Genomic DNA, 19,223 nt, shown 5'->3' with positions numbered 1-19,223 from the left:
CAAAGTTGAGTAGTTATGATAGAGACTGTGTGGCCTGCAAAACGTTAACAAATTTAGTATCTGGCCCTTTACAGAAAAACTTTGCCGACCCCAGCTCTAGAGAAGTCAAAGACTTAACTCCCCTGCCATGCCCTAGGGATCAACAAATATAACTGCTTGAGCAGCAGTTGGAAGAGTGTCTCTGTAGGCCCCTGTTGTTTGTATTTCTGGTGCCAGACTGTCCACACTCTTGAGCGACTGAGAGGAAGTAAAACCAAGGCAGTGCAACCATTGCATTGCACTGCTGGGGAGAGGAATCCTTGTGAGCATATCCCCTCGGGCAGGATGGTAGGGCAGGGAGGCATCTACAGACTCATCTGCACAAAAGAGAAATTCCAGGAGGTGCTGAGCTGCTGAAGTGGAGGGTGGGCAGGGTTGCAGGAGTCTGTGCTGAGACTCTGGTCACTTGGTCATCCTACAGGAGCTGCTGACTCTCGCCCTAAAGACTCTTCATTTCTGAAGACAAACGGTCGTCCATTTCTCTTCCTCCTCATTTCACAAGAACCTCATCCTTACTTAGCAGGCCCATCCCCCCTCCCCCCCCCAAGGAATCCCCCCCACCGGGTCGTTCCTAATAACATCTGAGAGGTGCTTTTATCACTGTGGAAGAGGGCACTGTAAACTCTACACTGGGTGAACTTCACCTTATTATGTTTAGAGCAATTACTCCTTTGTGATATGACTTCTGTAAGAGTGACCTCACATTTCTAAATTATGTTTTGAAGAAAGCTTAACTTGTTATCAGACGTAATTTGTTGGTAGACAATTTGAGCGGTCAAGTTCCAATATGTGGTGAGACCTTATGAGGAACACTCTGCTAGAAAAGCAGGGTATCCTCCCGTCTCTAAATAAGGGTGTTTATTCAATAGTTAAGTTATTCACCTCCATCACATGCTAGGCCCTCTGCTAAGCACACAGGCTAAGCATTGGGAGCGCCTGCCTTCAGGGACCTCTGTGTGCATGTGTGGAGGGGGGATGAGAGTGGGGAGGAATGGGGAGGGTGGTGGGGCCAGAGAAGTTAGGAATAGACGGTTGTAAATCATGAAAAGTACCCATTTGATGTGAGCTCAGGGTACTGTTGGACTTGACCCAACTGTGTGGGGTGGGGATGAGCTCAGTGGCTGAGATGTCTAAGCTGAGTTCTAGAAGACAAGCAAGAACCAAGTGGGGAGTGAGCGATGGGAGAGGAGGCTCAAGTTCAGCCTGGGAGGCCAGACCGTGAAGCCTGGTGAGCCATTACCCTTCCCTTGAGACAGTGGGGACATGAAAGGACTGAAACAAGAAGGTTAGATTGAGATGGTTAGATATTGAGTTAGCAATTTGAAGGGGGTGGGGAGTAAAATCAGAAGCAGGTTTCTGCAAGGAAAAAATGAATTTGAACTAAGGTCTTAGCAGTGAAAATAAAGAGGAGAGGAGGTTGCAAATGTGTAAGACTGGACGTTCAGGATGGTCAACTGGATTGGGAAGGAATGTTAGAAAAAGAAGGAAATTAAGAATGACCGCCAATTTGGGGGTTTGGGAGCTCACAGGTGATTGGTAGGGACATTCACTGGCATGGGGAAGGTATTAGCTGACCATTGCTGTGTAATAAATTATCTCGAAATTTAGCAGCTTAAAACAACATTTTTTTCTCTCACAGTTTCTGTGTCGGGAATTTAAGAGCAGATTAGCTAGGTGATTCTGACTCAGGGTCTCTTATGAAGTTGCTGTCGAGACATCAGTCATCTGAAGGCTCGATGGGGGCTGGAGGATCTGCTTCCAAGGTGACCCACCCACATGGCTATTGGCAGGAGGCCTCAGTTCCTTCCTGGATTTTTACAGGAAGCCTTGGTTCCTCACCACCTGGATCTCTCCATAGGGCTGCCTGAGCGTCCTTAGGACATGGCGGCAGCAGGCTTCTCCCAGAGTGAGTGATCCAAGAGAGAGCAAAGAGGAAGCCACGTGCTTTTTAGGACCTAGTCTGACAAGTCACACACTGTCACTTCTACCTTACTCTGTTCTTTAAAAGCAAGTCACCAAGTTCAGTCCACACTTAAGGAAAGGGGGGGGGCGGTTAGGCTCCAACTTGTGAAAGGAATGTCAAAGAATTTGTGGACGTTTTTTTAAAACTACCACGGAGAATGTAGGATGTAGCAGATCTGTGCAGAGGAAGATGCTGAATTCAGTTTTGTACATGTTGGATTTGAAATGCCTGTGAGTAATCCAAGTTATGAACTGTAGATTTGCTTCAGAAACAAGTGTATGCCCCTTCCCAGTGTGAGATTATGCCATTTAATTGAATCTTCTCAACAACAAATATTGATCTGTCTTAAGGTTTTAGAAAACATGTGAAAAAGAGAATAATATATACCATGCAGGCAAGAGGTAGAATTCTCCATGCAGCCCTGTTCATAGCCAAGGATTTAATTAATTATTATCTGAAAAGCAAATGTTTTAAATGATATTTAGGTTTTCCTTCTATTCCTGCTGTATTCCTCAAACTTTAGGGCTCATAAGGTATACTACAAAGGATTTTATACAAAACCACATATGCTATAATTCAAGGGTCATTTGGACAGCAAGTGATTTTTGCTACCTGCAGATTTTGAGAATTCAACCCTGCATAAGGAGACTGTATAATGTTTCTCTCCTCTGAGAACGTGAGAACAGATGGCTGTGGTTTGTGGGGTTCTGCAAAATCCCTAGAGAAGGTGGTAACTGGGTGAGTGCCCAGTGCTTGTGTTCCTTTAGTTTTTTGTCATCTGCTTTCCCTATTCTCACCCTCTTCCTTATCTGCCTCAGCTGGCTGACTTATAGGAGTCACCACACTTATCTTTTCTAGGGTGAGTGAGGCCAAGTGGGGTAGCTAATTGTTGACAAGAGCCTCATTTCATGGGCTCAAACCCAGCTTCCTGTTGTGGGACCTAAGCTCCCATCCTTTCCTGGGTATCAGCTTGATTAAGCTGGGTGTGAACCCCAGTGCCTCTGCCTTGCCTCCCAGTTGAGTAATGTGATAAGAGCCCTGGGGCACACAGGGTGGCATGTACCCTTATCTTAAATTGTGCAGCCTACTTTATCAGACAAGGATCCTGAAATGGCAACTCTCCAACCATTGGTCTTTTAAAGGGCTAATTTATGTACTCAACAAAAGCAGGCAAGCACGTCATGAAAGGTTTCGTTTCTTCTTTTTTTTCATTTTATCTCCACTCCTAGAGAAAGTGACTTATGAACTCTGTCACAAAGGAACTTTCTCTTTGTGTAATCATTTCCCAAAATTTATCAGCATAACCATATGGTATTTTTCTAAAGAACAATTAACAACCTTAACCTGCTACCCTATTTCTACGGAGCTGTGTTTTTTAGCGGTCAGTCTTATAAGAATGATTCCCTAAAAGGGCTGTTGCCTGCTGCTGGACGTGCATGCTTGCCAGGAAACATTAGAATCCAGAAGTGCTGTGTGTGCGCTAAGTCTCGGTTCACTGCTCATTCGCTATTAAAAAGAACCTGGTTTCGGACAAGGATAATCCTACAAGAGTTAAATCCCTCCAGATTCATAAATGCTGGAAGGATATACAATGTAGAGTGGGCTTACCTTTGTACCTGGTCTAAACTCAAGAGGGTGCATATAACCAGGTCCCCGAGTTTTCCTTTTTCGGTCAGTCTTTTACTCTGGTGTCAGGACCGCCGTGCTACTGTGCGCTAATTTCTTTATTAAGAAGCAGAAGTACCAGAAACACAAAATCTACTAATATACATGGGATCCATTCTCAAATTGGAAGATGCTATTTATGTCACTCTTCCCCACTTGGTGGTATTTGTGATTAGAGGGGTGCCCAGATTCAGTATAACTAGCACTGAATCACCTAAGAGCACGGTTCTTCTTCCGACTGCCTGGATTGAGTTGAACCCTTAGCTAATTCATCCATTTTCTTTTCTAATATCTGAGTTCAAGGCTATTTATTTTCCTCTAGGAATTTCTTTAGCTGCTTTCACAAGTTTTGACACGTAGGGCTTTATTGTTCAGTTACTTACAGATGTGTTTTTAAATTTCCAAACAGTCTTTTTATGATTGATTTCTTATATATGGCCCTGAAGTCAGAAAATAAGGTACATGCAATGTTGACTTTTGGTATTTTACAAGACATTCTATATAGTTTTCATGAGTTTGAAAAAATTGTGTATTTTTCTTGAGTGTGGATTGTCCATTAGACCAAGCTATGTTAGTACTTTGTTCAGATCTTCTGTATCTTTATGCATTTTTTCAGATTGATTTCTAAATTCTTGAGACATTCAAACTTCCCCCTATGAAGTTAATTTCTCCTTATAATTTATATTCGATTTTTTGGCCTATGTTGTTAAAAGCATATTGGCTCTGGATCAATATATCTTCTGAGAAATTCCTCCTTTTATCATAAAGTAATAACTTTCTTAAGCCTTAATAATGCTTTTCTGCCTGAAGTCTATTTTGTTTGCTACTAATATTGTGACAATTGCTTTCCTGTGGCTATTGTTTTTCTGATATTTCTTTTTATATCACTTTATCGTCAACGCTTCTGCATTATTATTTTTATTTTTTATTTTTTTAAATTATTTATTTATTTATTTATTTTTGGCTGTGTTGGGTCTTCGTTTCTGTGCGAGGGCTTCCTCTAGTTGTGGCAAGTGGGGGCCACTCTTCATCGCAGTGCGCAGGCCTCTCACTGTTGTGGCCTCTCTTGTTGCGGAGCACAAGCTCCAGACGCACAGGCTCAGTAGCTGTGGCTCACGGGCCCAGTTGCTCCGCGGCATGTGGGATCTTCCCAGACCAGGGCTCGAACCCACGTCCTCTGCATTGGCAGGCAGATTCTCAACCACTGCACCACCAGGGAAGCCCCTATTATTTTTAGATGTTCCCTTTTTTAACCAGCATGGCTACTCAGGGTAAATGACACTGCCTGCTATGACAAACAACCCCAAATCTCAGTGCTTTAACACCACGAAGGTTTAAAAATTATTCTTTAATTATTATAATCTCTTTCATATTGGTTTTTTTTTTTTTAAAGATTTATTGCTAGTTCTTCTGTTTACAGCATCTGCTGGCAATACCCCATAGTGTTTTTCCTTAGTTTAGTTTGTAGTTTGGTGGGTGTGGGTGAGGGTGTTGGTGTGGGTTCACCTTTCAGAGGGTTTTCTCTTTCTCCTAAGTGGATTTCCAGTGAATCCTAGATAGTAAAAGTAGCACTATCAAGTGGTTTCGTATTTGGTTCTTTTGGAACCCTAGGCCTCTAGGCCTTCAATGGTCCTAGGTGAATTTTAATTTTAATCTCTTGACTTGCGTTTCCTACATCATTCAGGTAATATAAGTCAAGACATACTTGGCATACAAGCAGTGTCTCTAATTCTCATAGGTTGCTTTTTGTTTTCCACCCGAGATTCCAGGCAGACTGTGCTTTCCAAGGCCAGAGGATAGAGTTTGTTCTCATCCCTCTTTCATTAAGAGGGCCGCTTTTTAAGGGCCACGGCCTTATTAGAAGTTCAGGTCTAGGCCTTTCTTCCAGCACCTGGAGGTCACTTCTCCTGTGGGGCCCAAAGGCCTATGTCCAGTCCAAAATCCTGCAGGCTACATTTCATCAGCTTTCTAGAATAACTCTTCATTGCCAGCACCTGGGGATTTCCCTCGGTCTCTTTCAAGTTTGGAAATGTATTAATTACTTTTAGGGTGTTCTGTCTTATATAGCATTTCTTTGGATTTATAATGATAAATGACATTACACCTTGCCAGACACTTTCTGATCTCTTTTTTTTTTTTTTTTTTTTTTAGCAAATAAAGAAAAGTCTCAGAGGGAGAGCCCAGGGGTTTCTACCTTGAATTTAATAGCATTGTTTTATTTTGATTATATTTAATTTATGTGACTATTTATTTTAGGTGAGTGATTCTCAGTTTCCTTATATACAGTGATAATCTTCCTTTCAAAACAAACTTAGTTAAGTCAATTTAAAGAAAAATATTAAGTAAATTGACAAAGGCTAGGTGGCTATGAAAAACCCATAAAGGTGGTATATTAATATTCAAGTTTATAGAATGCTTGAAAAGCATTTGATGCTCTTCTGAGCTTTGTCCTCATTTTAAAAAATGTTCCTATATGCTAAAGCAAACCTAGACAAGATGTTTACCATCAACCTGAGCCTGGGTTGAGAATGTGGGAAATGGGTTACCCAAATCAGGGCATAGTGCCAGTCAGATATTCCCTTCAAAACAAACAATACAGATCAGCTGTACTACTCAGAATGGGCTGGATGAGCACGTGGTTAACAGAGAAACCCAATATCTCAGGGCAAAACAAGAAGATTTCTTTCTTGCTCATATATCCAACGATCTTTATTCAGGCTGTGCTCCTCACAGCCCCTGGGCTGAGCTCCTCCATAGGCACCAAGGCGGGGAACAGCAAGTGGCACCTACACTTGGTCCTAATTCTTCTGCCCGGAAGTGACACCTGCCACTTCCGCCCTCGTTTCATTGATCAAAGCAAGTCACATGGCCACCCTAATTTCAGGGGAGGACACGTGCGCAAAAGGCGGAGAGCCAGAACTATTTGGTGAAGAGCGATAATGTTTATAAAACCCGCCCAGCAAACAGTTCTGGATCCGTCCTCTAGATGGCGACGTGGAGCCGAGCATCTGTTGGGGAGGTCAGCCATAGTGGAGTCAGACTCAGTGTTTACAACACCCCCAGCCTGTTTGGTAGCTCCCTTCCGTACAGAGAAAACCCCTAATTAGGTAGTGACTACAGTTGGGTAAGGTAAAATACTTAACCTTCACTATGGACTGATTTGTTACGTAACAGATCCCAAGAGGCTTCCATTCCCGTTGGTAAAACTCCATGCTGTTCCATCGCCAACGACTCTGGCCACTTCATTTCTACAAATATTTATAGACCTAATGTATGAATGTGGTTGAAGTATTTACAGTGGGCATAACTTGGGTTTCGCCCAGGTTTGCCTCTGGGCTGTTCTGGTGCAGCGTTCCTTCTCTGTCCCTGGGGTTTCCTAAAAACTCCCCACGGCCTTCTGTAATATCTGTGGATTTGTGAGTCCCTCTTTTCCCATCACTGCCTGTTCACAGCTTCAGCTTTTCTATTCCCTCAGGTATGCCGTCTCCGGTTTTCTAGCACTTTCTTAACTGCGTCTCTGTGCCGTAAAGGGGCAGTGAGAGACAAAGGCTCTATTTACTAACTTCAGTGAGTCCAGGGCACTTATAGGCTCTATGGAGATTTGTGCAGCACTGAAATTTTCCCTTACCTAGGCTGATACCCCAATTTTAATAACCTCAATATATGTTTTGTCCAACCATGACACAGACTTCAATTAAATCACTGATCCTGCTATTATGTTTAGAATGAGGGAACACAATACCTTAAACTTAGTCAATGCTTTATAATTTCCAGAGTATTTTCTTACGTATTCTATTTATCCTGTTTATTCTCCATAGTCACTGTAATATTTGGTATTCATTATCTTCATTTAAAATCACAAAGACGGTCAGCTAATTTTCTCAGGGTTAATAAGCTTGTCAGTACTAACCGTAGAACTGTAACCCAGGACTATATCCTCATATCTAGGAGCCTTTCAATTACTCCATGATGTTGCCTGTAGCTCACAAACATCAACAAAACCTACAAAATTTTAAGACGGATACTATCTGTCTATTTTTAAACCCTTCATATTTATTTTGGAGCTAAGGCCAGCACCCTTATGTGCTCTCTGAAGCAAGTAGATATGATGTCATTTTTTTTAATTTTTTTTTTTTTTTAAGGTTGACTCATAGGCAACTAGAGAAAATAATGTACATGCGCATTTAGGGGATTTCAAGTTCAGTAATTCAATCCAACACATATTTATCGGGTATTTATTTCTACCAGGTGCTGGAGATGCAATAGTAAAGAAGACAGACGTGGTTTCTGTCCTCATGCAGCTTCAAGGCTAATGGAGAAGGCAATTATAATAGCAAAAAGGACTACAATAAAGTAGATAACATTTTTTTCTTTCAGTGTTCTTTTCAGGCATTGCACAGTCTCTCTTTTTTATTGGCGAGGAAATGGAGGCACAGAAAGATTAAGTAACTTGCCGTATGACACACAGTAAGGGGAAGAGCTAAGATTTGAATCTAGCTGCTCTCAACAGCAGCATTTTGCTACTTTACAGGTACTACAGGGTTGATGTCAAAGGGAACGCACACAGATTACTTCAGATGACAAGGGGTCATTGTAAGGAAATTTGAAAAACTGCAACAGCATGGGAAACCCAGACAGCTAACTCTCTGGGTCCCAGGACTTTCAAACTGGGGCCTAGAGCAGGCCTTCTCTTTGCCTACCACCCCACCTCCATTGCTGGACAGTCTGGTTTGATGCATCCCATGCGGTGCGTCTCTGGCAAGGATTATCTTGTTCCTGCCAATACGTTTATTGCCTTTGACTCACACGCTGACCCCTTGCTCACTGTTTTTCGACTAGGGTGCAGGACTCATTTCAGAGAACATATAGGGCAGAAGCCACAACAAGTGTATGGAGAAAGAAACTCCCTGGGGTTGTGTTTTTGAAGGGGTCTGTGGGGTTGACGGGTAAGGACACAGGCATTTACTTCTCTCAGGGGAGCAGCGCTGAATTGTTGGTGACAGTCCTCATTATTTTAACTCCATCATCCCATCTTCACCACAAGCATGAGGCTGGTCTGTTTCATTCTTCTACATCCTTAGCACAGAGTAGACACTCGATACATATTTGCTGAATAAATGAAGCAAGTACAGTTATCACTAGAGACACAGGATTTTGTTTACGTCATAGGCTTTGTTAACAATAAGGGGTTTAACTTGAATCCTGAAGAAACTGATCATCCTGGTAAGCAAACTCCAAATGTTTGGTAGACCCAGATTGAGGTGGAGAGGAGTCGCAGTAGGAGAGGGAGGGAGGGATTAAATTTAGAACTTTAACACAAAGGTTTATCATGTTTAAATTTAGATTAGTGCCTACGTCAGAGGTATTCACCCTAGATGAGTGAAATTACATGGAAGCCACCATGAAGAAAAATATATTGTCGTAGGGAGGATGGTAGGGAGACGCAAGAGGGAGGGGATATGGGGATATATGTATATGTATAGCTGATTCACTTTGTTATAAAGCAGAAACCATTGTAAAGCAATTATACTCCAATAAAGATGTTAAAATATATATATATATATATATTATCGTGATAAATGGGGATGTACTGAACGGGGGTCAGGAGATAAAAATAAGTCAAGGGGAATTTACTTTGAACAGTGATCAGCTTCCTACAAGAGCATATAGATTTGTCACAGTTTCCTCCAGTATTTGTCTGTTCCCTTCCACTAGTCTTACCAAGTGGGTAAGTCCTGGGTTCAATAGTCCCGGGTTCAACACTGATTACAGAGAAAAGATTGTAACTCATAACCAGAACCATCTTCACCAACTTATAATTCACAATGAATCTTTAAATATTCAAAGAAGGAAGGAAAATAACATCAGTTGGCACCTTCTCAGGAATGTTAGGCACTTTACATTCATTGCTTAATCTTTCAACAACTCAGTGAGGTAGGTGGCCTATCCCTGTTTTACAAATAGAGATCAGCAGAGTATGCTTTCCTCTGCCCACAGCAGTTTAGGTAACATGCTCAAATTTACACAGAGGAAGAGAGATATACAAAGTCAGATCTGTACTTACACCAAAGCACATATATTGTATCCCTTGTTGGAAAAAAAAATTAAATGTCTCCTTAAGTATACTTTATTAGTTATTTGCTTCTCCTGTTTCTAAATTTCTTACTTGAGGTGTGTTTACTTATGAGAACTGGCAGAAGAAGTGACTCGCTCTGTGCACAGAGTAAAATTCAAGTCCGTGGTTCTCATTCACAGTAACTGCAGAAAGTCTGTATTCGAATTTGGGGCCACTTACAATGGATTCAGTACACATACTTGGTTTCTTGAAAATGCCATCCTGGAATCTCTGGGTTTCCTTTTCAAAGAAAATTAAATCCCACACAATTTTTTACACTCTTTGCTTTGTTTTTGTTTGTTTTTTCAGACTACTGTCAGAGGATGTGGGAATGGACATCCCCTTTGAGGAGGGAATGCTGAGTCCCAGTGCTGCAGACATGAGGCCTGGTGAGAGAGCGTTCATTCATTTTCTTCAGCAGTGTTCTATATCCAAACGTGTTCCATTATTCAGTGAGAGAACCATTTCCTGTGCATCCAACTTGTGAGATCAGTGATAAAAGTGAAGAGAGGAAAAAAATATGTGTGAGGAAGGTGTTAGGCTTGATGTGGTTAATTTCAGAGTTGACTTGAATCATCAACTAGTGTGGGCCACCCTTTATCTCCTGGGCCATGCCTGGATCTGCCAATGTTTCCAGTTCCTGAGATAACTGGCTGCTGTTTATCATTATACCAAATTCTAACATCTAAGTTCACCAAATTTATACTTAAATGTGAGAATATTTAAAATTAGTGATTTAATATTAAGGATGCTCAGTATCCTGATTATTAAAAAAGAAAAACAAACAAAAAACCCAAACTACACTTTACAACCCAAGGCATATACAAAAAGGAATTTAAAAATTTCAGTTGCAACCTATATGACTCTCACTCTGTACTAGGTTCACTCCTTTGCACTGTACCAGCTACAGGATCATACCAAGATCCTGAACCCTGACATTATCAGTCAAGCCTAGAATTGAGAAAGAAGGGAGTCAATTTTTTATTTCTGTCCAAGTATTTAAAGTGCATTCTTCAAAGTACTAATCATGTGACATAATTATTCTTAAGTGTTCTATGGGCAATTAAGCATGGTAGCCACTGTACATCTGCTCCACTCTTCAAGGTCCACAATTCACTTTTTATTAAAAAAGGTGAATTGTGGGAATTCCCTGACAGTCCAGTGGTTAGAAATCTGCGCTTCCACTGCAGGGGGCCCAGGTTCGATCCCTGGTCAGGGAACTAAGATCCCACAAGCCGCGTGGCATGGCCAAAAAATAAAAACCAAAAGTGTTATATACATAACATTTCTACCATCACAAAAAATTTCTTTTGGACAGCACAGCTCTGAGAATCCCTGTAATATGGAAACCCAATGTTTTACAAACTGACGGATCAATAGAAACTTTTTTTCAAGTAATACATAAAAACATTACATGGAACACGGTTCAGGTGTTGTCTATACAGAAAAAAAAAAAAATCTTAATGACAAAGAAACAGTGTCAGCTTCCTTAGGACAAGAGAGAAGACTAGAGTTAGAATTCCAGAATTGATGGGTATACCAGATGGCCTTCAAAACATTTTGTGATAGGGAATCCTGAAATTTTTTTGTTAAGGTATCTCTCTAACATTGTTTAGTTGGGATCAACTTGGTTAAAAATGACTTCTCCAGCTCTGCTTCTGTTAAGTGAAAGGCTCTTGAACAGCAAGATGCATATTACAGTGAAAGAGTGGGAGCTAATTCCATGAGCCTTACACAAGGAGACTATCACTACGGTACAGGAACCAATGTCAAGCAATATTGGCATAAGAAGTAATGACTGCTTGATCAAGGAATGTAATCTGGGAGGGTACCTCAGTTTTATTGCAAAAAAAAAAAAAAAAAAAAAAAAGCCAAAGAAAGTTCACAACAGAGTTGTCAGGAACTAAAGGGACGTATTTTGGGAGTGTCTGTAATATTACAGATAAAGTTTGTATCCTCCATTTCACAGGAATAAAGTCTACGTGAATCATTTTAAGTTATGTGTAAAGCTTAACTGTTTTTCTTAAGTAATATGCATCATAAAAAATTTGATTCAGTATTATATCAATGTCAAGTTCTCAAACCTGAACAGGGCAGTTCTAAAAACTATATCTCTGCCCATTTAGCAGTGGCTCCCACTTCCTATTTCTGCGTGGCCAGGGCTGATGTAGCTGGGGCGAGCCAGTACTGAGGCCTGCTGGTCAAGAGTGGGGTCTAAATCCCACATGAGGACTTTTAGCAGGTGTGCCTTTGCTGAAAGGGCCTCAAAATTGTTTTTCACTGGGGCCCACACCCACTGTTGGCAGCTGTGTGTATGCTCTAATACTTAATGTTGCTCTTTATCTGCTTTAGAACCTCCTAATTCTCTGGATCTTAATGGCAGTCATCCTCAGAGAATCAAACTCACAGCCCCAAATATCAATCTGTCTCTGGATCAAAGTGAAGGGTCTATTCTCTCTGATGATAACTTGGACAGTCCAGATGAAATTGATATCAATGTGGATGAACTCGATACCCCCGATGAAGCAGATTCTTTTGAGTACACTGGGCATGGTAAGTTGCCAAGTTGGCAAGGCCAAAGTTAAGTGAAAAGTGAAAGATTATCTAATCTTATCTCATGCCATCTAAGTGGCTTTAGGAACAAACCTCTCATTGTGTTGCTAGTGGCTCCTTTCTGTGATTTCTAGAAGCTTCTGTTTGTATCTCAGGTCATAGGTCACCATGATTGACGGTTTAGAGCTTGACAGAACAGGTACGGCTCACAGAGGTCATACATAGCCATCACTCCTTTGTTAAACCCCTACTTTATGCCAGGCCTTGTGCTTGGCTGGGGTTGTAGGGAAACTGTTACATGCTGTGTTATAAGAAAATTGGGACTGGGTTTGCAGAGAAAGAGAATTTAATCTGGAAGATAAAATTAGAAGTGGAAAAATTAGAGCTTACCAGTTTCTCTGTACAAGCTCCCACTGTCTGGAATGTTCTTTCCCACAGATCGTACATGCGTGGCTCCTTCTCTTTATTCAGATCTTAATCAGATGTCACCTTCTCAGAGGCCTTCCCTGACCTCTGTAATCAAAGGCATTCCCCACCCCACCACCTAGTCACTCTCTATCCCAGTATTCACTTTATTTTCCATGCGTCACACTAATTGAAATCATATCATTTAACTATTTGTTTGCATCTCTGTTCTCTTTCTCTTCCCACTAGAATGTCTGCTCCACAAGGTCAGGGACTTTCTTATGTTTAGTGCTACATCCCCAATAAAGCAGGAAGGAAGGAGGGATGGGACAGGGTGTGTGCTGGGGGAAGAATAAAAAGGAAGAAAATTAAAAGCTGCTGGATCAAACACTGGCACTCCTGATATGATTACCAGTCTTATTTTAGTTCTTTCTCTTGCTCAATGAAATTGCGTTTATTAAGAAATCTATACAAATACAAAGCGCTTGCTTTAAAAAATGGCATCATGTAGTTTCAGTTTTACAGGGTGGCATTCTCTGACTTTATAGTATTTGAATTTGAAAGTAAGAGAATCCTGGCTACAGCTACTGCTTTGATACACTTTGAAAATGATTAAAAAAGAAATACCACAATTGAATGATGCCCTGACTCATTTAGAGCTATACTGATTCCAGCAGTTTCTTTCATAGAAGAACATAGTTATGAAATTAGGAGAGTCATCATCAAATTACTTTCATCATCAAATTACTTAAGTCAACCAATGGTCATTGAGCAACCAGGGCTACAACCACAACCAGTATAGATTCAGACCCTGCCTTCACAGAGTGTAATGCTTTATTTCCTCAAGCTAAGAAAACAGGAAGTGGCTAAACTACTTGTATTACAGACTATCATGTTTAAGTAGAGGTTTTATATTGCACTTTTATCATGTTCTTGGATTTTTATAGTTATCAGGATATTTGATCCTGTAGCTTGAAATGCACAAACAGGAGGTGAAAGGTCTTGAATTCATATTCTTTTCTGCCATCTCAGACACTCTTCCCCAGCTACTCCATCCTTTCCAGCTGACCCCAGCTCTCCCAGCCCTTCTTCTGCTAATAGATCTTCAAGTGTAAAAATCATGCCTTAACTTAAAATCCCAGAGAAGACAGCTGTGGCAGGACCCTGCGAGCCCCTCCGTCTCCTCCCCCTGTACTTCCCTGTTGCCCTGGAGAGCTGTGTCACACCACATCTGAACCTTTTCTTTTTATAAATAGTAAAACTGTCAAGCAAAGTGGCGGTGGCTGAGCAAACTGGTAATTAAAGCTGCCACTTGCTGACACAGTTCTTTTTATTTAGTCGACACAGTTATGTTGAAAGAACCAGATTAACGGCCACAACCCTGCATTTAGGTCTTAAACTCAAAGGAGAGAATTTTAATGTAAGCTGAATTTTAAGTCCACCTTGATTTTCATATGAAAGATGTATGTTCAGACACTGTTTTAAAAACAACATTAAACACTGAAAACACAAAGTGCATCTGAACAGCTATATTTTATAAACATGCAGATATAGATAACTGACTATAAAGAGAGAATACATTAGCGTCCCAAAGTATGAAATTAGTGCTTGGAAAGCTTCATGGTTTTCTTGTTGCTTGTTTGTTGTGTGAGCATTCTGAACTAGGCATATACATTCTAAACAAAACTGGAGTTTTTAAGGCACAGGCTTTCAAGAGTGTTTGGTCAGTCATTAATTTTATTTAACGAACACTTTTCATAGTGCTTACTGTGCGCCAGGATCTGTGCTAGGTGCATTATAAACATTAACTATATTAATGCTCACGTCAAATCTATGAATACGTATTATGTTACCCCCAGAGGTTAAGCAATTCACCTAAGGTCACATAGCCAGTAAATGTCAGAGCCAGCATTCAAAACCTGAGTTGTTGTCCTGACTCCTGGGCCATGCTCCTTCTCCATAAATATACTGACAGTGAAAAGGAGGATCATTTACTAGGTTAGGCTAGCACACCTGAAGTCAAGCCTGGTGACCCACCCTCACATTTACATTCCCTTTTATCCAGCCATTTTCCGGTGACTTGAGGGCCCTTAATTTCCCAAGTGCTTGAAGGATGTTTACCCCATTTGCCTGTTTTATTCAGTTGATGATCACCAAACATTGCTGCCAGGTTATTTGCCCACAATGTGATTTTGCTTATGGAAAATTTCTGAAGCTCACTATCAAAAGATGTTAAATTAGTCTTCCTTTCCAAGCTCTTTTCTTTAATAGCTGTGTCTAAATATCATTCAAAGTACCGACATAATTAAGGCTTGACTTCCTTTGATATTTAGAAGTGCCAAAGATATCAGAAATATGTAGATAGTGAAGGATGTAACAGGCCAGTCTTTCATATTAAGGGAGGTCTGAGCTTTTTTTTTCTTTTAATACTTTATTATAATAATCCTATAAACTTAAAAATATCCAAAGGTCAGAAAATTGATGATGACCTATTTCTGTTTTCCAAACCAACTGCAGAGTTACTTTTACCATAATTCAGGTCTCAGCAAAGGCATTTCATAAGGGAAATGGAAAAATGATAGAGAATTTTAGCCTGAATATTTCTGATAAAAACATTATAAGAAACACTCATGTGCGCTTATATTTTTTCTTCCTAGGCTAAGCGATGTTTAGTGACCTCGTTTAAGCTATCTTTTCTAAAACTAACCCCTAATGACAGACAGTTTCCTATGTGAATAAGATGCCCTAACGTTTTTTCCACATAATCAGGTAGTCACTTCATTTAACTTCCTTATCTGCAGTCTTCCATTATTTTCACAGCCTACAGGCAACCAGCTTATAAAATCAATTCCCTGTTTTAACTCTGCATATTAACTAGTCAAGTGTTAGGCTTATTCTGTTTTACCCATGAGCAACCTTATGCCATAATGATGATGTGGTCTGAAAGGATGATTTTTCCTTGTATTTTTGTATGTTGAGTTTTCACATTCAAATTAACTACATACCTGTTGTCACCTGAAGAACTTTAAAGACTTTCTTAGCTGGGTACAGGATGTCTTTCCTCTAACAAGTGAAAGTTCAAACCCGGGGGGTGGAGTGTATGAAAACATGGAAGTGGGAAGACCATTGAGCAAGTTACTCTTGTCGCCTGGGACTAAGATGTACCTAGGACTCTAGCAATAGCAAAGAAGATGGAGAAAGCCCGTGTTTGAACCCCAGCTATGCTCTTTCCGACTGTACTGAACTACACTTCAACAGGAAAAAAGTGAAGAATTTTCTCAGTTTGTGATAATGGCAAAAGATGAAGCTGAACTTAAGCTTCATTCTGTCAGGAAGGGTCCCTAGAAATATGTTCACATCATTATATGCTTTTGTAAAAGTTGGAAAAAAAAAAATTATTTTCCTTAAAAAGCTCCCTCCCCCCAAAACTATATATACTTCAGGCTCAAACAAACCTGAGTCCACATTGGATACTAAGTAGCATAAAAGGGAGAGATGAAAGGTATGTTAGGAATGAAAATTAAAAGCTAGTTTATAAATCTCTGGGTGTTTAGCATAATACTAAACATGACTTGAATGATGAGTGTCATTTAGAAAGCACTCCTCCTACAAATTAAATTAGTAACATTCAACCTAATGTTCTCTAAATCAATAATCTAGATTAATACATAGCATGTTCAGGATTCAATTATGCCTATGTTAGTGATCAAATATGTCATGAATAATACCTAACCTCATTTTCTTCCTGGGAGTGATTTCTAACATTTAATACAAATAAAGAGGCTCTTTGGCTTAAAAAAAAAAAAAAAATTAAAGGAAAAAGTTCAAACGTAATGAATGTCTTTTAAGGCATTTTCAGACTGTTCCCGTTATCAGTGCAAGATCACAACATAGAAAGCTAGTCCCCTTTACAGATGTATGTCCCTACTGGAGGCCACAGCTGGCCTCATCGCCTCATCTTTTGTTAGTCTGTATGATCACCAACAGTGGACTCCCCACTGTGATCTGTTAGCACAGGATATTCAGGAGTCTGTGTACTAAATCATCTCACCAAAGGCAAAAGAAAATGTTCAAGTTGACTTCTCCCCTGTGTACCAGGGCTTAATTGACTTCAACAGTCGCCAGGGAGAAAAGCCTGTTATTCAGAAAAGGAGACAAAGAAAATCAAGCATTTCTTAGTGAAGAGAGCGTAAGACCAAACATTAAATTTGGAGGGCCTGGGGATAGAGAGTTAAATGAGACCAGAAAATTTTGCAAATAGTGAGAAAATGATAGCAATGGGAGGATGGTAATTTATAGTTGTAGCAGAAGAATTATTTTTTTTAAAGTAGTTTTCTCATATTCTTAAAATTTAATTTAATTTTTTATTTTATTTCTGGCTGCGTTGGGTCTTCATTGCTGCACGCGGTCTTTCTCTAGTTGCGGCGAGCTGGGGCTGCTCTTCATTGTGGTGGGCGGGCTTCTCATTGCAGTGGCTTCTCTCGTTGTGGAGCTCGGGCTCTAGGCAAGTGGGCTCAGCCATTGCAGCACATGGGCTTAATAGATGCAGTGCGTGGGCTTAGTAGTTGTGGCCCACAGGCTCTAGGGCGCATGGGCTTCAGTGGTTGTGGCGTGTGGGCTTCAGTTGTGGCTTGCGGGCTCTAGAGCACAGGCTCAGTAGTTGTGGCGCACGGGCTTAGGTGCTCCACAGCATGTGGGATCTTCCCGGACCAAGGATTGAACCTGTGTTCCCTGCATTGGCAGGCAGATTCTCAACCACTGCGCCACCAGGGAAGTTCCGCCAGTGGTTTTAATAGCGTGAGGAAATAGGTACTCTCAGATATTTTGGTGTGATATATTCAAGGGCAAAAATGCTCATAAAGCCTTTCAGTGCTTAGACCCTCTGACCTAGCATTCCATTGCTAGAAAGGTAACCTATAGCAATATGTGCACAAAAGAGGTAAGACACCTTTACAGAGATACTTATTGCAGCAAATTCTTTATAAGGAACAAACAACCCATAAGATAGAATAAAACTAAATTCCCATCGCTATGGGACTGGTAAACTAAAAGAGATCAGTAAAATTGAATACTCTAGGGCTATTTTTAATAATGAGCAGGGTTTATATTCACTGAGATGAAAAGAAGCCCATGCTGTGTTATTAGGTGGAAGCACATTGTAGAACAGGACGTACAGAACATGCAGAAGATAGAGATAAATCATACTTTCTGGGAAAAAAAAAGTATGTTTGTGCACATGAGTATAGAAAGAAAACTACAGATCAAACAAAAATGAGTGAGAGTGGCATTGGTGTTTTTTGCTGTTTCCCTGAACAGTTTCTGGAATCTTCTGATCCGTAGTCAGATGCGTTATCCATCGCACCACTAGCCCCCACCCAACAATTTCTGTATTGCTTGTACTTTTATTAATGTGTTTTATTTTTATAACAAGCAAAGAGAACAGTATACAAAAAAAAAATTTTTTTTAACAAAGTAGCCTCAATAAAAGCATGCAGAAAACAAAACAACCCCACACAGATCACCAGGGTCAACGTAGAGCAGGCCAGAAAGTCCCAAACAGGGTGAAGAGGGGTTGGTGGATGGTGAGTACATTGCAGAGAAGAGCAGCTGTGTACAAGAACCTCAGAAGACAAACCCGCATCAGAGCCCAGAGGTCTGAGGGAGCAGAGACCGGTGGGAAAACAGGGTCCTGGGAAGGGAGCTGAGAGGAGCATCCGAGGGTCCTAACCCAAGTGGGAAGGGAGAAGCAGGAAGGGATCCCAGAAAGGGAGTCCAGGGCAGATGGATGGATTTGCACAAGTGACACAGCGCTTGATCTGAAGCCAAGGTTGCTGCTTTCCCATCCTGAGTAAGCTGCAAGCGCTGGTGGGATTGCAGAGAAAGCCAGAGTGACTGCAAGGCTCTGCAGGTGGTAGTAGCTGTTGGTGTTGGCATAAAAAGCTAGGATTGCTTCCCAGCTGAACTCCATTTTGCTATTCTAAGTCACAGGTAATTACACACGTTTGAATTTGTCTTGCGGGATCTTCTGGAACATAATGGCTCTGTTGTGGCTCCCTCACAGATTACCTATACTTCCAGGAACTTGTCCAAGTTTTATTTATCCACTCAGCCTCCCAAGTTTTACTGAGTGCTCTGTGCAGGGTTTCAAGCTAAGGGTTGAATGGGTTGGTGGAGGCGGATATTAAAGATGATTCTGGCACAATTTCTTAGCCCAAGGAACTCACTGCCTTATAGTAAAATAAATGAGAATGAGACAGTTACACATTCAAGGTACAGTGTGATAGCTTAGAAGAGTAGAAAAGGTAAGGGTCTGATTGTATTTGCTTCCTAACTCTGTGACCTGAGGTAGTTACTTCAGAGTTTTTGCATTGGTATCATGTCTGCTGTAGTATCTACTGTTGTGCCTGATACACGGTAGATGCTTCATAAATATTGCTGTTATTATTATCAAAGTGCCATTAAAAGAATACAAGTGGAGTATAA

The 19,223-nt window shown here is 40.8% G+C and overlaps 1 protein-coding gene and 2 long non-coding RNA genes across 9 annotated transcripts in view; 1 reads left to right on the top strand and 2 right to left on the bottom strand.

The window, feature by feature from the left end:
• Nucleotides 1-19,223, top strand: part of PRUNE2 (prune homolog 2 with BCH domain) — a 258,877-nt gene that overhangs the window by 204,844 nt on the left and 34,810 nt on the right. For all 7 annotated transcript variants that reach the window (XM_082401314.1, XM_082401312.1, XM_082401309.1 and 4 more), the window contains exons 10-11: nucleotides 10,092-10,171; nucleotides 12,135-12,335. In XM_082401314.1, the coding sequence (XP_082257440.1) occupies nucleotides 10,092-10,171; nucleotides 12,135-12,335 (281 nt within the window). The remainder of the gene's footprint in view (nucleotides 1-10,091; nucleotides 10,172-12,134; nucleotides 12,336-19,223) is intronic.
• The window catches only part of LOC309633125, a 130,493-nt gene that overhangs the window by 88,676 nt on the left and 22,594 nt on the right, over nucleotides 1-19,223 (bottom strand). The gene's annotated exons all lie outside the window — the stretch shown is intronic.
• On the bottom strand, nucleotides 4,583-10,082 carry LOC309633150. Its single transcript, XR_014247349.1, has 2 exons — nucleotides 9,732-10,082; nucleotides 4,583-8,776 (listed from the first exon to the last, which is right to left on the bottom strand). It is a non-coding gene; the product is annotated as an uncharacterized lncRNA (long non-coding RNA).

Source organism: Balaenoptera borealis (assembly GCF_965194805.1).
Source record: "Balaenoptera borealis genome assembly, chromosome: 8".
In the NCBI taxonomy this organism is placed as follows: Eukaryota; Metazoa; Chordata; class Mammalia; order Artiodactyla; family Balaenopteridae; genus Balaenoptera; species Balaenoptera borealis.
The sequence above is the reverse complement of the archived record's forward strand: the minus strand, read 5'-3'. Positions and strand labels throughout refer to the sequence as shown.